The sequence below is a fragment of the Peromyscus maniculatus genome, chromosome 1, assembly GCF_049852395.1.
Source record: "Peromyscus maniculatus bairdii isolate BWxNUB_F1_BW_parent chromosome 1, HU_Pman_BW_mat_3.1, whole genome shotgun sequence".
Lineage (NCBI taxonomy): Eukaryota > Metazoa > Chordata > Mammalia > Rodentia > Cricetidae > Peromyscus > Peromyscus maniculatus.
The window spans coordinates 88,134,722-88,154,501 of NC_134852.1; the positions used below are offsets into that span (position 1 = coordinate 88,134,722).

The 19,780-nt window shown below is 39.2% G+C and overlaps 2 protein-coding genes across 2 annotated transcripts in view; one reads left to right on the forward strand and one right to left on the reverse strand.

Moving 5' to 3' along the window:
- The window catches only part of Agbl1 (AGBL carboxypeptidase 1), an 835,836-nt gene that overhangs the window by 609,742 nt on the left and 206,314 nt on the right, over positions 1-19,780 (forward strand). The window lies entirely within an intron of this gene.
- LOC143267419 (PCNA-interacting partner-like) lies at positions 7,475-11,373 on the reverse strand. Its single transcript, XM_076545336.1, has 2 exons — positions 10,831-11,373; positions 7,475-7,619 (listed from the first exon to the last, which is right to left on the reverse strand). Exons 1-2 carry the CDS (start codon positions 11,212-11,214, stop codon positions 7,488-7,490), a joined length of 516 nt encoding a protein of 171 aa, XP_076401451.1. The 5' UTR covers positions 11,215-11,373; the 3' UTR covers positions 7,475-7,487.

Genomic DNA, 19,780 nt, shown 5'->3' on the forward strand with positions numbered 1-19,780 from the left:
ATCTGTGCATGTGTACAAATGGTATTCAGTGGGAGGAGGTATGGTGATATTTTATTTGTGCTGAAATGTGATATTTTATTTGTACATTAATAAATAAAGCTTGCCTGGAGATGGGGGAAAGGCCAGCCATTTTAAGCAAACAAAGAAGTCAGACAGCACACACCCTTAATCCTACTACTTAGCAGGCAGGATCTCTGTGTGTTCAAGGCCACACTAGGAAACAGAGCCAAGCTGGTGACACATGCCTTTAATCCCTGTACCAAACATAGAGGCCTGGAGGTCTGCACAGACAGACAGACAGTGACAGAGCAGTATAGAAGTGAGGTAGCTGGGCTAAGAGGCAATGAGAGGGCAGAAAAGCAAGGCATATAAGCCTGGGTAGACAGGAAGTAGCTCTCCTTGGAAGCTGCAGAGTTGGTGAGGTGAGGTTAGCTGGTAGATTTCCATATTTCCCTGATCGTTCTAAGGCTTTAACCCAAATTTCTGACTCCATGGTTTTTTATTTAACAAGAACTTTTAGAAATTTGTTTAAAAGGAGGAGGAAAAACAGGAAGGGATGGAGGAAGGGAGAAAGGGATGAAGGAAGGAAAGAAGGGAGGAAGGAGGGAAGGGGGAATTAATGAGAGAAGGATTAGGAACAGAGGGAGAAGGCGAATAACAGAAGAAGTCTGCTTTCAAGGAGCAGGGTAAAATGAGAAACTGTATTTAGCTGATTGAATTCAGGTTTTTCAGAATTACTGAATTAAAATGGAATGTTGAAACCACATGCAAATTAAGATCTTTAGCTCTTGTACAAAGTTCTTGAGGAGACATGTTTGTGAATAGACTGGGTAAATAGTCTTACTGTCCCACATTGAAAAAAGCGTCTAAATATAAGGGAATGAGTTCCATGCAAAAATTAGCAAAATCTGATATGGATTATCACAAGTTTATTAGGGACTTTTATAAAGTGAGCAGGAGGTGCTATCAACTATCCTGCATGAAGGAAAATAAATAAATCTAACTTTATTTTTACTCTAGTCATGTGTAGGTAGTATAAATTGAAATCCACAGGCCTACTGTTCAAAAGAACTGTTAAAAAGCACATGCAATTGTGAATGATCATATCTCAGCACTCAAAACTCTGATCACTTTCCAGATATCTTTCAGTTCCTGTGTAGTCTAGTCTTGATTCAACTCTGTATCATGAAATAACCCCGCCTTGTTTTCTTTCCTTCAAATTCATTTGAAATTTAGGTGAATGTAGCCATTAGTCATGGTCCCTTTTTTCCTTTAGCCTTAATTTGTAGAGTGTAAGGATGCAGAAGTTCATCTATGTCATAATATGTTTTTATTTTTACAAGTTACTTCCCAAGAAAATGCAGAACTGTGGAGGAAAGTGCTCATCCAGACTTACCCTGCTATTCTGTTTTGGTAACAGCCTGAGCTGAATCAATCCTAGTTCATATTCACTAGTTGTTCACCATACCCGCATACACTTCCTGCAGATGATCATACCATGGAGCTCTTCTTTGGTATTCCAGTCTCATCTTAAACGTCATAATTTCAGATTCATTTCAACTACCTCAGCAAAATTTTTCATGGCCACGCTGCCTGAAGTAGCACTCCTATTTGCTACTCCTGTGACCGTTCTAATTTCCCACTGTCTGTATTCTCCAGATAGACTGTATCAGAGAGAGAACTTTAGCTGCCTTGTTCAAAAGTGGATCCCTAGCTCTTTTAGAACAATGCCTGATGCATGGGAAGTAGTCAATCAATAAATGGACAAATAAATCCTTACCAGGCCTGTCATGACATGTTTATTGGAAAGCATATCATAATTATGGTCTGAAAAATAATATAGCTCAGTGTAATTGTTATTATTTGAAAGAATGCCTTCAAAGTATCCTGATTAAGGAAAGTTTATAATCCTGGACAGGGAATTACATTCATAGCTTTATCCTAACTCCTGTCTCATTCAATTATCTGTGGGTTTTTTTTTATGCTTAGCTCTATCTACAGAAGCAATGGTCATTCCTTTCTTTGTAATATGACACTGCAACACACCATAATGATGAGATAATTGATATTATGAACTAAAATTATAGATCAAAATGATAGATGGACCTGAACAAGCATAATGAACTCTGTTCTGAGTTTCTCTTGCCAAGGGACAGGAGTGTACTTTCTCAGAAGAGCACGCCGTTGCTTGTTATACACTAAGACCCGAGTAGAATTTCCAGGAACTGTATTTTAGAAGCCATGAGTGGTAGCATGGATACCCTTGTAATCATCGCACTGTGGAGGTAGAAATGGAAAGATCCCTGGGCTTTCCTGGCTTTCCAGTCAGGTCTCATTGGTGACAGACTTGTCTTGGTGACAGACTCTGTCTCCAAAGCGCGGGGGGTGGGGGTGGGGTGGGGGGGGAAGCAACAAAAAAACAAAGTAATCACTGACTGAAGAATGTTACCAATAGCTGTGGAGTAACATATAATGACATCACTTCTACACAGGATGTGGGGGAGGGGAAAGGAGAAGAGAAGAGATGAAAGAGAGAAGGAATTTAGAACCTGATAGTTCATCTGTGGCTACAAAGCTGGACACGGCTTCAGTAAATGGCGCAGCTATTTGTTGAAAAGGCTCAGCAGTGCTGCATCCAAAGAACAGTGGAAAAACTGATGCTAATTCTACTAGCTATGTTAAAAGGGTTCCCTTCTAGAAAGAAAGAAGCCCGGCTTATTAACCAGGAACCACACTGATTAATCTCTGACACCCCCATTCTTGCTTAGAAAAGCCTATGTAATGAACAGAAATGCCTCATACAGAAGGAGCGTTACAGACTGCAGGCACATACTGCTTGTGGAAAATGCTTTGCAGAACAGACTTGCAAGTATGCAGTGCATCCTGCATGCTAGCATATGTAAGGCCTGGACCAACTGTGAAATATGAATAAAACATACAATAACACAATATAGTGTTTACATTAAATTCATTTGGGCTGAGAGTGAGCCCATTTTCCTTTTTAATCAGCTGAAATCCTGAATTATTTACTCAATCCTCTATTAATATAAACAACCTACCACAAAGGTTATTTTGAAGAGTGGCAAGGACTTTTAAGAATTTATTTATAATTGCTCTAAATTTGTCTCGTATCATTGGGGTAATCAAAGAGAACAGATTTTCATACTAAGTGGCATAAGGGTACTTGGAGTTGGCATGTAAGGTATTCGGTTAGTCAGAAGTTAGTTATTGGGTGGTGGTGGCAGGTGAGACAGTTGATTGGCTTGATCTGTTTGGGAGGCATCTAGGCAGTGGTACCAGGTCCTGTGCGCATTGCATGAGTTGGCTGTTTGAAACCTGGGGCTTATGCAGGGACGCTTGGCTCAGTCTGGGAGGAGGGGACTGGGCATGCCTGGACTGAGTCTACCAGGTTGATCTCAGTCCTTGGGGGAGGCTTTGCCCTGGAGGAGGTGGGAATGGGGGCCGGCCTGGGGGGAAGGGGAGGGGGCAGGAGGGGGGAGAACAAGGGAATCCGTGGCTAATATGTAGAACTGAATGATATTGTAAAATAAAATAAAAGGAAAAAAATTTAAAAAAAGGAGAAAAAAAAGTTAGTTACCACACATACAGGTTTTTATTCTGTTTTCATTCAGTAGTTCGGTTTAAGTGCTCCTTCTTGGAGGGTGCTGTCCACAATATCGGTGCTGAATTTTGAGGCTCTGGGGAAAAAAGTTTTCTCATAATCTCATTAGTACAAAGAAATTGCATGTGATAACTGCACACAATTTCCTTAGGAATTGTGTTTTTAAAACTTGTATTATTTAGGGAAAGCATTAGCTATTGCTCATCATTTATAGAGACATGCCTTTCAAATTGTGAGGGCACAAAACACAGTAATCCATAGTAAGTAATAGGTTGCATAATTTTCTGTGATGATTTTTCTTTATTAATGAGAAAAGAGGCAAAGGAAGAACAAGTACATATTTGTCACGTGATAGAGGAGATAATCTTTTTCTAAATAATACTGTTCTGTGCTGGGTTCTTGGGAATACTGACAGCTCCTTATAAGGCAAATGAATATTTCAGCTCAAGTTTGCAGGCAAAACACAAAGCTAATTGCAAAACACTTTTTGGTCCCTTAGCAAACTGCAGGGGGCAAGAGTGAGCTTGTGTAAGTGCCGAATGCTTAGATATCCCTGGGTTCTCTTCTTTTAAATCTCCCAACGTGTGGTTATTATTTTTCAGCACCGAATTAGTGAATCATTTTACATAGCACCATTATGTAAAATAAAATGATACTTTGTTTCTCTGCATTGGCCAATTACTGGGTGGAGAAAATTGGACTCCTGAAAGACACATGTGTGCATAGTTTGGCAGATTACAGGAAAGCCGTGTAAAATACTCCCAGATGCTTGATGCAAGGGAGGGAAAACATGGGAGTGAGTAGCAAATGGAGGTGAATTTCAGATAGAGCCAAATCTATTGATACCAAACAAAAGACAAATATGCTCATAGATATGAAGTCCCTCTGGAAGGTCAACAACAATAGAGTTTGACTACATTCAGCCAATTTTATCCTTTCTTTTCTACTTTCTGCCACAGCTGTGCTAGAATGTATTAAGGCATATTATTCCTAATAATAACAAATAGACATTACCTATGAACCAACTCATTTTTTTTTCTAAAAAAAAAAAATCAGAGACACAGAATCATATTTTGGAAAATCTGGATTTGGGCTATGTTCATTGAAAGGGTCTGACTGCATATCCCATGATCAGTATTTAAGGTGGTTCCTCATGACAGTGCTGCTGCATGAATATTTATATGCTGTAACCACAGTCTCTTTCTGACACTGGCGAACATCTCCAGGGACTGTTTTTCCCTTGGCACAAAGTATCTTAAACATGACTGCAGATAAGTCAGATAAGATAAGGTTTGTCCAATTGGGATTGATATTGATTGTATGGATGACCTAACATTGAAGAAATGCCTTTTTATTGAGAAAACTTCAATGAACAGACAATATAGGAAAGCAAACTTAAAGGAAAAAAACCCGTAAGATGGTTGGTAACCTAAGGATAACAAGAGTATGAAGGATATTGTTCTCAGTGCAATAAAGGTCGAGCAAGGAAGAGCCTCCATCCTCCATCTGTAGAAGAGTCACTGTCCACTAGAAACTGTACCCTTAAACAGAGCAATGTCACACCAAGCCATGGCTGCACATGGAGGGAGACTGCAGAGTCAACTCAGTTCTCAGCTCCAGATTATGTTATAGTTTGCCTGAACTGGAATCCATGACCTAAGGAAAGACAGATTGTATTAAACAGTTCTTGGAGTTAGTTGGCTAGGATATAGAATATATTAGTCAGGGTTATCTAGAAGAGCAGAACCAAAAGGACAAATGTAGGTATATTAAAATAATTTATTAAATCAGTTTACCTGGGAATAGTAATAACAGTTATCTTACCTCTGAAAGGCTGACAACCCATTAATTGTCCATTCCTTCAGGTTAGGGATGTCAATAATTAGAGAGTAGTGCCAAAACCTCAGTAGTTTCTCAGCCCATAAAGCCAGGTGCCACTGCAGTCCCAATCAGGTACTAAGAATGTGGAGGCTTGATGGAGAGCCTCTGTTCCTTAGTCAATAACGGAAGACTGGAAATATTGATTCTGGTATGAATGAAGGACTCAGAGCAGTGGCAACTGGTTAAATCAACTTGGTAACAAGAGGGAGGCCTAACAACCAAAAGGAGAATAATCTTCCTCCCACCATGACTTTTCTTGTAGTGAAATAAGTTTTTCTTACAAAGTGTTTTGTTCATGTTTTCCCTTCTCCAAATCCTCCCCACCTCCCTACCCATCCAACTTTGTATTCTTTCTCTCTCTTTAAAACAAACAACAAAAACAAAGTAAACAAACCTAAAAAACAAGAAGCACATTAAAAACCAAAATTCACACAGGTTTCATGCATACTGTTACAACATCTGTGAGTTTATATATGCAGCTGATCAGTGTCCAAAGGAGGTTTCCTTGTTCTCATCCAACACCTCTGGATCTTACCCTCTTTCTGCCTCCTCTTCTGTGGTAACCCCTGAGCCTTGGGAGGATCATACATACATACATACATACATACATACATACATACATACATACATTCGTATGTATATATACTAAAGGGCTAAGCTTTTTCCTCCCCATGACCTATTGGCCTCTGCACTGTATCCAGTTGCAGTGTTCTATGATGGTCTCCACTTGCTGTCAAAAGAAGCTTCTTTGATGAGGGGCAAGAGCTACACTTCCTTGGTTTCATTTCTTAAATAGCAAGGGGTATCCATACACAGCACAGTGTACTGAACCAATGGTAACTGACACAGTAAAAATAATGTATCAAGTTTAAACAAGTCTCATTTAGTTGTCAAATATCAAGTTTCCTTTAATCTGTAACAGATTGTTTTTTCTTTTTACATCTTACTTGTTATTTTTCTAAAAGACTTTAAGCAACAAATATCTTTCATTTCAGTGTTTCTTGATGCTTTCGCTCATGAGTATTCATAGAGTAGGTACTCTAGCCAAAGAGTGCTATAGGAAAGGGGAATGGGGTCTTTTCTCTCTATGTGCATCCTACCTACAGTCACATGATACAGTTTCTTCTTTCTATGGGTGATTTAACTTTGATCCCCTGTTTAATGCAGTGTGTAATTTTGCCACCACAAACTTTGTATTGCCTCTTTGTAATTCGTACAGGTCTTGTGAGATCAAAGCCTTGATATTTCTGTCATTCATTTATCAATTTCAGCATCCACTCAGTTTTCCCCTAAAACAGTTATTATTATAGTAAATGCAAAGTGGTTATTTTTTAATTCCATCATTTCCTTCATATTTGTTAGTTGGCATTTTATTGTGAGAAAGAGTGATCACTGTCAAACATGGTGATACACACCCATAGTTCCAGCACTCATAGACAAAGGCAAGGTGAGGGCTGCAAAATCTAAGCTGGCCTGGAATACAAGATACTGCTACAAAACAAACAAACAAACAAAACAAACAAACAAAAACCAAACCAAAGCAAAGAAAACCCACAAGCAACAACAGCAAAAAGAGATACTATGCTCTCCTTTAATTATGCACATATTTCATTTTATATCTATGGATTTCTGGATTACTACTTTCTTAAAAATTTACAAAATATTACTGTCATTAGTTTGGTGCTCAAATTGTCCTAAATCGGATCATAGACATTCCTCAGAATCCTTCGTCCTTGTTTTGGAGGTGCTATTTGAAAACCAAGGCCTAGTTGCCAAGTGTGGCTGTTACTTCTTCCATAGATTAAACTTATACAACCACTTGTTTTTCATGTAGTCAGCCATTAAAACATCTTTTTTTTTTTTTTTTTAGTATCCTTTACAAATTCAGCTTTATTTAAACAACTTTAAAACTTGGAAAAAAGAAAAAAACAGTGATAACTGCAATGAACCGACAGATTCGTGATCTGAGTGGTCACCCCCTGCTTTAAGTGGCTGGCAGTGTTAACAGTACCTGTTCACCATCCTGGCTGCATTTCACTGGGGATGCTGGTACGTGAGAATTAGTTCCATCATTTACTGCCCACTGTGTGCCCGACAGAAAATCCCGTAGTTGACTCTGTAAACAATACACAGTACAATAAAGGCACAGGAAACAGACTATTATGTTATATAAAATTCTGCATGTTGTCACAGATGGTCCAGTACCAAGGATTGCTTGACATCTGTGGACAAATATATATGAATATAACATTTCCTTCTACACAATTCTCCATATTCTCACAAATCCTTTGAAATTGAATGATAAACAATTACTGTGGCTGGAAAGGGACATTCTAGTTCATCTTTTGCTAAATAACAAACATATCTAAATTATAATTCAGTAATAAATTATAACCAAGGAGTTTTATAATATTTAAGAGTCCAGGAATTTTATCAGGTCATATCTATGTATCTTTTCTCATCAATAGAGCCTAGAACTTAAACACTAATTATCAGTACACTTTCTTTTCAGCTAACAGTTCTATTTATTATGACAAATATATTATTATTTAGTTTTTTCCCTCCTGGGACTACTAGTATCTTCATGTTAAGAACTATAGCTCTACCTCTAAGTTCTTTCAATTTGGTGTTTGTTAGGATACTAATTTTTGTGTCAATATGCCTTTTGTATTAGGAAATCTTCATATTTTTTCTCTAAGTTGTCATGAAAACAGCTTATTTTTCATAAAAATTAGAAATTACTTGGAAGTATTTACCTTTATATCATTACATAATAAGTTTTTGAGCTTCTATTTTCCTGTTTTTTTTGAAAAGTTAACAGACTTGTATCATTTTTATAACTGGTAATTTTATAACCTCTTAGTAATTATGAAAAATGAGCCAAATGAACAGTCGGTTTACACAGGAGGACGTTTGTAAAAGTTGCAAACGCTGGAACATCTTACACAGTCGACTCCTACCACCCAGACTGGAGCAGATGGAATGTTGGAGTGTCCGGACAACTGCAGGTGTCCGCCTGCACCTGACCCATTTGTGGGAGATTTCCTGAGTTCCTGAAGGTTGGTAACCCTTCAAAAAACGTTTCCACTTCTGACACAAACTGAAGGAAATACTTTCCCCCGCAACCTGAAGCTTCAGAATCAACATCACCTGCCTCTTAGCACCTCCTAGACCTTACACGCCCTTGGCATCTAGTGCAGGCGGTGAACAAGTCAGTTTTCAGTTTCTCTCGGGAACTGTTTTCTGAGTCTACTCAAGCAACAGGCTTCTGCCTGCATCTCAGGGAAGAGCCAGTGCCCCCGCCCCTGCACCTGAAGAAGGGGTGGATCAAGCCGGGGAGAACGGATGGGGCTGACACGCTAGGGTGCTTACGGTTTTACAATAAAGGAACAAGCGCTTCTGGATAGAGTGAGTGGTACAAACATTTATAAGAGTAATGCCAGTTTTACATTTAATGATCATGTGTCCAAAAAACGCAAAAGTCTGTGCCCTGTGTGGGCCTGGGAGAAGGGCTCTGGCTGGTCTTCTGTGGTAAACTGACGCTCCTGGCTCGCTGGTTTCTTAGCCTCGGTTTCTATAGTGAGGTGGTGCTGCGCGGCTTCCTCGAGGTTCTGAAGCAGGCCAATTTCCCACTGCCTCACCCGCTCCATGGCAGCTGCCAGCTTCGCGGGGTCTCGCCTCCCCCTGCGGGTTTTGTGGAAAACCTTGGGCAACGTTGAGTTTTGAGACCCGCCTGCAAGGGGCTTCTGCTGAGGATGTTGGGCCAATGAGGCTAACGCTGAGGGATCTTCCGTAGGCGCTGAGAGATCCTGGCAGGGCCTTTACTGTCCACGGGGCCGCTTGGAAGCCCTGGAAATGGGCTTCCTTTTCCTAGAGGCTGCTGGGGCGTCGACCTCTGCCGTGTGGATGGGGATGTCCTGGGAAAGGTCTGAAGGCACCAGGCGTCCACCTCCCACACTCTTCTCACAAAGGTTCAGGGCATCTCCTGCAGGTCTCTGGCTACAGCTAAGTGTAGGAGCTTCCTCAGGAGTCCTGTGCTGTCCGAGTCTTTTTGAGCGTGGCCTCATCAGGAACAGAGGGCTCTCTCCCAGCTGCAGTCAATGTAGGAATCTGCACCCCGGTGTCCTCCCTGCAGCCTGGACAGTTGGAGCTCGTGCCTGTGCCGGCCCTTGCTGACACTCTAGCATCAGTACGTCACTCCCACGGTGTCCCCAGCAAGCTGGCTTCTTTGTTAGGTAAGACCTAGCAAGGCTTGAGTTCATGTGTTATCCCTGGATTTCTTGAAGTACTTGAACAGTTCTGTGTATTTAAGGCGTTATTCCTCCCTCCAGCAGCTCTCTTTTGTTGTGAATGTGTTACCACTGACTCATCCTTCTCTGGTCGATGGTAACCCTCGACTGGGTTGCTGTTTCTCTTGATTGGCTCCTTCAGGCTCTCTCTGACATGACATTTCTCCAAGTAATGAAAGGTGCCATGGTCTCTGTGCTCCTCTGAGCAGCCCAGCAGCCGGAGAAGAAAGTACCGAAGAGGCTGTCAGTCACCTGCTGAGGAAGTCTGTGTTCTCCAAGCCTTACCAACAGGGAATAATAGAACTACTTCTCAGCTAGAGAGACAGAGAACCCTGCCGGCCCACAGAAAACATCTGTTGATCTTGCCCTGAGGGTTCACAGATCTCTGTGCCTACGCTCTTCTGAGATCTACCCTTCTGCTGGCCATAGCTCACTGATACTGTGGTCCACATACTTTAAGTTCATGTGAAAACAAATCTGTCCCAAATCTCTCTCCCTGATATTACAGTTAGAACCCAAGGCCTTATATGCTCCCAGATGGAGAATTATAAACTAGGGAGTAAAGGTTCAAGTTACTACCTCTCCAGAACCACTACATCTTTGTCTATCTTAATTCCCAGTAATATCTGCATTATTTAAACTACAACAAGTAAGAAACAAAGCAACCTTATTAAGGCCATGAAGACTTAAGAGCATGAAAACCAGAACTATTTGGAATATTCTGATATTTAACTTTAAAGACATAGTCCAAACTAATTAGGGATACATTTAAGACACTTTTGAAAAAAAATCAACCCAAGATACATTTTGCTGTACAATTTTGTTGCTGGTGGAAATTCCCTTGGAGAAAACAAGTATCAGAGACTGAGTTGTTAGAATTCCAGAGTCTTCTTCATGAAACGACCATCATGGCAGCTTCTGTTTAATTTTTGGTGTTCTGCAGAGACACATTAACATTTGCAGACAATCCTCCATAACTAGCCTGAAGAGCAACCTTTACATGTCTCATTCGCTCAGTGAGGAAATGTGTTACAGAACTGAAGATATCATGGTATTCTCACAATTAGAAGTCAAGTTGCTACATTTCTGATAAACATCAATCAGATCTAGCATATTACTATTCTTCAAGAAATCATCATATGTTTTCTTAATGTCTTCATAGTGATCAACCACTTTTATATTTTCAGTGGGCAAGTTCAGTTTTTCATGTAAGAAATATTTCCATGTCAGTAAGACATCGCTGAGAGAGACTGTAAACTCTCCATTGTGCTGCTTGTTGTTTTCTGCCATGGAAAGCTGTAATGCCAAGAGCATGGAGTCTGGACCACATAAAGTCGTTCTCTCAGAGTTACAAAGAGCACGCCAATTCCTTCTAAACTCTTTAATCATATCCAAGACAGACATCTGATTAGGCGCAGCCATTCTAGACAGGAAAGAGGACACCTTCTTCTGTGGAGAGCCCAATCCACATGGCAGGGGAGCTTCAGCAACCCTAGTCACCTCTCTAGTCCAGTGGGCCAAGCGGGTGCGAGCCGAGGGCGGAGCCGCGCAGCAGCCGGGACGCCGGAAGGCGCGGGTTTGAATGAATCTGAAACATCTTTTTATCAGCAGCAGTCTACTTTTGAAAATGCCTAAGCGATGTTAGACAGTAATGATTTTTTTCTCAGAAGATACTGTTTTATTAGTGTGTATTAATTATACAAAAGAGCTTTATTATGACATTTCCACACATACATGTGAAGTACATTGATCATATTCATTCCCTCTGCTTTGTGTCTCACCCCTTTCCATCTCTTCTCTTCCTCTCTACTCCCCTTCCTGCACTTTCATTAATCTACTTTTAATCTCATGCCACATTTTCCCAGTCCCACTTCATCCAGATGAGAAGAAACAGATAACACTTTCTTTTAGAGTTTGACTTTTTTTACTTAGCATGATGATGTCCAGTTCTATTTTTCTACAACTTCATTTTAATGATTTTGATTTCAATTTTCCTTATGGCTAAGAAAGCTCCTTTGTATAATATGTCACGTTTTACTATCCATTCATGTGTTGATAGGCAGCTAGGTGGATTCCATGGTTTCTGAATGGGGCAGTGAGTATACAGTCATCACTGTGGTAAACTGGCTTTGATTCCTGTATGTACGTCTCAAAACTGATATGACAGGGTCACATGAAAGTTTCACGTTTAATTTCTTCAGGGAAGCACATACTGATTAGCAGTGAGTGTACTAGTTTATACTCTTAACTCTGAGGAATGTTTATATCTCTCACATCTCAAGTCAGCACTCATTTTATTTTAACAGCAACAGTAATGATTTTTAAGTTATTACTAAAAGCTGCTATTTTCAACCAGAGAAAATTAAGACTAGGATGAATCCCCAAAAGTGCCGTTGAGGAGTGGTACTGCCTTCATTACATACTGTGACACAGGTGTCCCTAACTTTGTTTCAATTGCATTTCACTGTTTCCAAGGAATTTTCTATATGAAATCCAAGAAACGTGATGTCCTCAGCATTCACATTCGGGTTAAGGCTAAACTCTTTTATCCAGGTGAACACACAGTATTTGAGTTCATGTTTAAGTGTCCTCCACACACAATTCTAAAGACAAGCAGAGGCAGCTGACTCTGGCACCATAGTGCTGTGAATGGAGTGTACCCCTCACCACCACACCTAAGTGAAGGTGATAGAAGGGCTGCTCCATCGTGGGGACCCCAGAAAAATTCCCCGAATGTATTTTTGGTGCACACTAACACATTCAGTGTCAGCTTCAGATCATTTGCATTCCATTTCCCACAAGGCTACTTGATTTTGTACATGCTTTGAAAAGTAAATGATGATATTCTGCTGGGAAGATTTCAGCCTATGCGCCCTTTAGATCGTGTAGTAATTATCACTAAGAGGGAGAAGGGAGATGTTTTTCACACTTGATACTGTCAGAGTTTGGTGGAGGTGGTATATGTATGTATGTAGGTTGTATTGGAAAGGATATTTAGTAGGTAAAAACATGATGACTCTGGTTTTGTATGTAAGGCTGAGAATGTCATAAACCTATAGAAGAATTCACATTGGTGTGCATATAACATCAGATATTTGAGTAAGCCATAGTTAGATTTTTAAATACCAAGAGGCCCAGACTCAGGACTTCAACTTTACTTCTGGGCTGGTCTAAAGGATAAATAAAGGGGGAAGAGCTGGAAAGAACCAAACACAATGGCAGAACACAGATTCTTGATTTCCATCTTTTCTTCCCAATTCTTTCTCCTACTTCTCCTTTCCTTTCTTCTTGTTCCCTTTCTCCCTGTCCTCTCATCCCCTTCCCAGATTTCCATACTATTCTATCATTCTTTCTCCTCATTCACTGTTCACATTTAAAAAAAAAATAAAAAAAATCAAGTATCAGACTACCTTGAAAGGAGACATAGAAACTAAGGTTTTGCTTTAGATTTGAAGGAAGGTTATATGAAATGTGTGTAGTCAGAGAGATACCTGGCAGGCCATGTAAATGATGTGAATAATCACCCTGGAAACGTCTATGATTTAAATTCATCCATCCCAAAAGAGTGAAATTTAGCGAGGGTTATCTTTTGTTCTTCTCTTCAGCGTGGGTATCTAATCTGTTTAAATAGTTCTGCACATTGAGTAGACACTCAGTAAATTAACGAATCAAACAGCACATTTATATTTTTTATTACAACCATTTTTTTCTTTCCTTCATCTTCAAAATTGTAATTGTTCCCAATTCTGACTTTGATATCTACTGCTCACTCATAATGGAGCATCAACCATGTGGGAACTGCTTTTAGCAATGATACTTCATGGCTGCCATGTTTTCTTTGTATTTTAAGCCTTCATTTGTCACAGGGAGTTAATTGCTTCTTCTGCCTTTTGACCTTTTCTCCAACACTTTGCTTTTCTTGTGTCCCTTTCCTCCTCACAGCATCAGAGTCCTCAGCATTACTTTTCACTTGTTTGTCCTCCTCTGTTGCTGTTTCCAGTAGTGATTCGGCTGTCTTTTATATTCTTTTTTTTTCCTCCATGGTCATTTTCCTGTGTGACCACATCACCCTCCAGGATTTGGACTACAATCTCTGTGCTAAGAAATCTCTTTGAAGAGATGAGTGTAGGTAGATAACAAATGTTATGCCATGGGCTGAGTCCTAGGACATTCCAACTTCTAAAGAACTAGGAGATGAACGTGAGTTCCAAATAAACTTGAGAATGTGCGAGCAGAGAATTTATGGGAACATTAACATATGTCTGTGTCTCTGAGCCCAGTGGGGAGAAAACACTATTTTCATGTAGGTTGAATGGTGACAGACAGGAATTAGAGCTTCTAACCATGGATATGATATTCTGATAAGTTTATATGTTCAAAAATGGTAATAACGTTTCTATTTCATTTGTTATTTTTAAATATACAGTCATTCAATCAATGTGAAGTAAACTGGATTTGTACACTGCCCCTGCCTCATTTGATCCCAGACTGGTTGTACTAGTTTGACCCCTTTAGCCAGATGGCACAATTTTAACTCTAATTATTCATAACTAGATGCTATGGTCTTAGATGTGCTGCTAATCTGTTTGAATTTCCTAACACATGAAAGGAAAATAATAGTGTCTTCATCTTGCTGCTCTAGAAATTACAGGAGTACATATATTGAAAATGTTTAGCCAATGCCCTGAACCCATCACTCACTATTGTGCTATTATCTTACAGCTTGATGTTTCATTGAACGGTCAGTGTATTAAGTACTTCCAAATTTATAGAGCCTTTGTGAAAGTCAAACCACCCTAGCTATGTTTAAATATTCCATGCACAGTAAGCTCGCTCGCTCTCTCTCTCTCTCTCTCTCTCTCTCTCTCTCTCTCTCTCTCCTTCCCCCTCCATTGTTTGAATTACTATGAAGAACATTGAGATTTGGTACTGTAATTGACTGAAACTTCCACTCAATTTACTCCCCAGTGATAGTGTTACAGGGCTATAAGCACTACGCAGCCTCAACTTATTTCATTCACAACCATATGTTGTGTAATTTATACTCGGAATGTACTATTGCCTGATGACAGGAAACATACAAGTACTGATGTGCACATTTCCACCAGTTACTTAACATGCATTCATCTGATTAGAATTCCCACAGAGTACACCAAGGTATCTGCAGTGTTTTGAAATGCAGTGTTAAAGAGAGAAAATTCCGTGACGATTACATTCAATTGGATTTTCATTTCGAGGAAATAAGCATTTTCCTCAAAAGCAACTTGATGTTGCTTGTGAAGAATTGTTTGGAAATCAAATGCTGAACCTATTTCTCCTGTCTTGGTGTGTATGACCCAAGTATATGGCACATCTGAAGGAAATTACCTTTACGAAAGCCAACACAATTTAGAATGAATCTATATCAATAGAAATACTTTGAATAATAAAAAGAAAGAAAATTTAAGTATGAAATACAATCATTTCACATGATAGTCATATAAAGCAATATATCACTTCATAATTTAATTTCAATATGAAAGAAGATATTAAATATTAAATGGAAAACAGTAAATTTGTGTGTATGCATTATGAAAATTATTAAAAATTATGTTCAATTAATTTTGTGATTTATCTATGTGCTACTTATCAAAGATGAAATATCTTTACCTCAGTCCACCCTTCACTGCCATAATGAAAATTTAAAAATGACAGTTTTTTTAAATATGTGTATAACTATGGGTTTATAGGAAAAATGCTAGAAAAAGCTCAATTTTACCAAAAATCTAAGAGGCAGAACTCAGATTCTTAGATCTGAGATAAACAAGATGGCACAAGCCATCCCAAAACCCAGGAGGCAGAAGCAGAAATATTACCACAAGTAGAGGGCAGCCTGATCCAGATTGTCAGTGAGACCTGTCTCAAACAAAATAAAGACACACACAAGAGATTCTCAGGCTTAACCTGTTAACTTTGGGAAATACTTGGAATACAATCACTTGGAGCTTGAGTGTTGTACTCAATTATGGTCATTGCATCTTCCGGCCCTGAGTCACCTGCTAGGGATGTCTCCTTTAGAAAAACCTTACTTTCTAAAGTTACTATGGCATGCTGTTCATCACAGTTTGTTCTGTCATAAGGGATCGTTAGAATTTCACCCATGGTTCACATAGATAGTGAAAACACTTGCCAACTTTGCCCCTAGCATCCTCACATGACAGGGCTTTCCTTATGAGACAGATTCCACTGTTTGAAATTTTTGTAGTTTATTATATTGTAATCAGCCTCTGGGGATTTCATAAGATAAGCATTTCCATCATCTACTTTAGTCAAAGACCAGACAATTTGTTGTGAGGCATCAGAGAAACCGACTTAACTCACTTGAGTTGTTTCAACCCCAGTCACCTATAACTTACAAAAGCAATGAGTAGAAAATGTAGTCAAAAGGGATAACTGACTACTTTATGAGACTAACGAGACTTTGCATGCCTTTATGAGGACAACTACCATGAATTAAGGAATGGAATTCAAGTCTCTGTCCCTAGGGAGAAAGTCTGCCCATCTCTCTCTCTTCGTTAGTTCTTTGCCAGTGAACTTTACATAGGAAGTACCCAGCTCATTGGGATTCATTTCCATTCCTCAGTACCAACTTCCAGGTCATAGCAATGCACTACTCTCAGATTTCTACAGCACATCATAACAAGAGACAAGGATTCAGATATGTGGTCCACTGCTTTTCTTCTCAGTTGTGTCTTATGGAAGACTTCCTCTGTGAGCCAGTTGGAAAGATGACTGAACAAAGATCTCATGACTATCTTCTCATACAAGAGGAGAGGATATGCCTTTGTAACAGACATTCATTTTATTAAATAAGCACTGAAAAGAAGCATCAAATAAAAACATCTTTCCCACTGCACACCCAGTAAGTTCTAAATATAACTCATAGAAATGGATGTGGATATTACCTGCCTTATTCAAATATTGTCTACATAATTTATCAAATAGGTAATGCCACTTGGATAGAATTTATAGAAATCCCACTAGAGAAAAAAAAAACTTCAGAAGTTCAAGGCAAATCTCTACTAAACTTCCTATATACACTACTGAAGCAACATTGAATAAAGAATGTGTGTTAAGCTGGGTAGTGGTGGCCCCCACCTTTAATCTCAGCGCCCAGGAGTAAGAGACGGGCAGATTTCTGTGAGTTTGAGGCCAGCCTGGTCTACAAAGTGAGTTCCAAGACAGCCAGAGCTGTGACATAGAGAAACCCTGTCTCATAAAACCAAAAAAAAAAAAAAAAAAAAAAAGAAGTGTGTTAAATTTCTTCCATGAGCTGGGTGGTGGTAGTGCACGCCTTTAATCCCAGCAGTTGGGAGGCAGAGCCAGGCGGATCTCTGTGAGTTCGAGGCCAGCCTGGTCTACCAAGTGAGTCCCAGGAAAGGTGCAAAGCTACACAGAGAAACCCTGTCTCGAAAAACCAAAAAAAAAAAAAAAAAAAAAAAAACTTCCATGAAAAGATCTGTTATTTAAAAGACTATTGCAATCATCAAATGCTCAGGATTTTCCTTAAAGCAGACTCTGAAGCTGGTCTTTTTTAAAATGGAGATAAGAAAGTAGCTATTTGTTGACCCATTATATAGGGTCAGACTTCATTTTATCATGAAGCATTCCTTGGGGAAGTAAGGAAAGTGTCAGACCGATGGGAAGTCCAACAGAGAACACAATTTATCTACTTAGTTAAGTGGAAAAGCTGTACATTATTCTCAATCTGTTCTCTTCCTTCATTTTCCTTCTCTAATCAGGTTAGAAACCACAACTTATCAGTTCCCATTCTTAGGACTTTCCTTGCCAGTACATAGGCACCACTGCATCCAGACTGCCCTTGAACTTAATTGTGCATTCTCCCATTCATGTTTTGAAACTCTATCCCCCATGTAACTGTATTTAGACATAGGGTCATTATAGAAGTAATTAATGTGAAATGGGGTCATAAAGGCAGGACCCTAATTTGATAGGATCAGTCAACTGTAATAAGAGACACTGGAGACTTCCTCCTTCTCTGTGCATAAACACTCTCAAGGAAAAGCTGTGCAATGACCCAGCGAGAGAGTGATCATCTGTAAGCTCAGCTGCATCACCTTCACTGGAAGCAGAACCCAGGCCTGCCAGACTTCGTGTGGTGCTTCCAGACTCTAATGCCATGAGAAAAAAATGGGTTTCTATTGGATGAGCCACCCAGTCTATGGTGTCAGTCATGGCAGCTTGAGCTAAGATAAGTCCAACTACAATAGTGTGGACTCAGCGCTATTAAATATACTCACAGAGTCCAGGAAATTATATAAAAATCTAAAGAACAAGGTATTACTAAAGATAAGGCCTAAGTTCTTGAAAAGCTTACTTCATCTAGCCACAAAAAGCCAAGGACAACAGGTGTAGAACTTGAGTCTCATGGCATTATACTTACTGCCTCTGAGATTGTCCATCTGGGCCAGGCCACTTGTTCCATGTTCTACTTTGTTCATAGAATTTCTCCACAGGTATCCAGAGCTCTGAATTTTTATATATTCTACCCAAATCCTAAAATTCCCATTTTAATACTTCACCATCACCACAAAAGCTCATTTAAACACATCAAAGGGTACCAAGGCACTCTCCAAATCCCTTACATTTATTTATTAATGTTTTTTTTTGTGTGTGTGTGTGTGTATGTGTGTGTGTGTGTGTGTGAGACAGGGTTTCTCCGTGTAGTTTTGGTACCTGTCCTGGATCTCACTCTGTAGCCCAGGCTAGTCTCAAACTCACAGAGATCCACCTGACTCTGCCTCCCGAATTCTGGGAATAAAGGTATATGCCACTGCTGCCTGGCTTCCTTAACTTTATTTTAAAATGTATCCAAAATAGTCCATGCAATTATAGCGCAATATCACTGTCTCAAGGTCCAAATGTTAAATTTTCAGTATGCCTCATTGTATCAAGAGCATATCATATTTTTTTAATTAAGCATTAAATTCAAATTTTAGGTTAGCATTCAAAATAACATGTTGCATCTTGGTATTTTCATATGTGTCTCACTCCTTTATAACCATATCTATAATTCTCTCCAGGAAATATTTTTTCTCTTCCCTTCTGCACAAGACTTTTCTTAGTGTTTAAGGCCATCTTCAGTGCCATAGGTTATGTGTAGCTTTGGAACCTGTCCTGGAACTCCCTCTGTAGACAAGGCTGGCTTTGAACTCACAGAGATCTGCCTGCCTCTACAAACTGAGTGCTGGGATCAAAGGTGTGTGCCACAACCACCCAGTTATAAGGCTCTTCTTGGTCTTATTATGATGATCTCCTGCTTAAAATTCTTCTAGATATTTTCTTGAAGTCCATTTCTTGTGCCCTTTAGTTATGCATGAATATCTAATTGTCTCATGTTTAGCAAGATTTTATAAAAATAAATAAAAATGAAAAAAAATACAGTTCTTAAGCATAAGTTCAAATCACCACCTAACCCCTAAACTTGCTAATCAATACACAGTTTTATGTCAGTCCAGAATTTTCAGAATGAAAATGACATTGGTTAAGAATATATTCATTCCCCTTAGGGTATTTCATGGTTGAGTCCAGTGCTTCAAATATACTCAGTATATTAGGGAAATATTTACTCAATGTGTAATAGTATCTATGCCATGTATTCAAAAATGGAAAGAATGTGCAACAGTTTCCTCTTTGTCTTTCAATAACAACAAAGCTTCAATAGTGATATAATACTTAAGAAGATAGCATAGTGTAGAAGCCATGCAAAAAGTTCCTCAGGACTGAGCTGAAATTTTATCTCATTTCTTTGCTCATTCGCTATCTCAGAGCAATTGTTTACTAAACCATAGTTTCTTATTTAAAACTCTCACAATAGAGTCTGGTTTATATATAAATGCTTTTAGTCTCTAAAATTGTATTTGTAACCATTCAAAAACATGGACAAAGAATCTTGTTGTTTCTTCTCTATTTCTCTTTCAATGGCCAG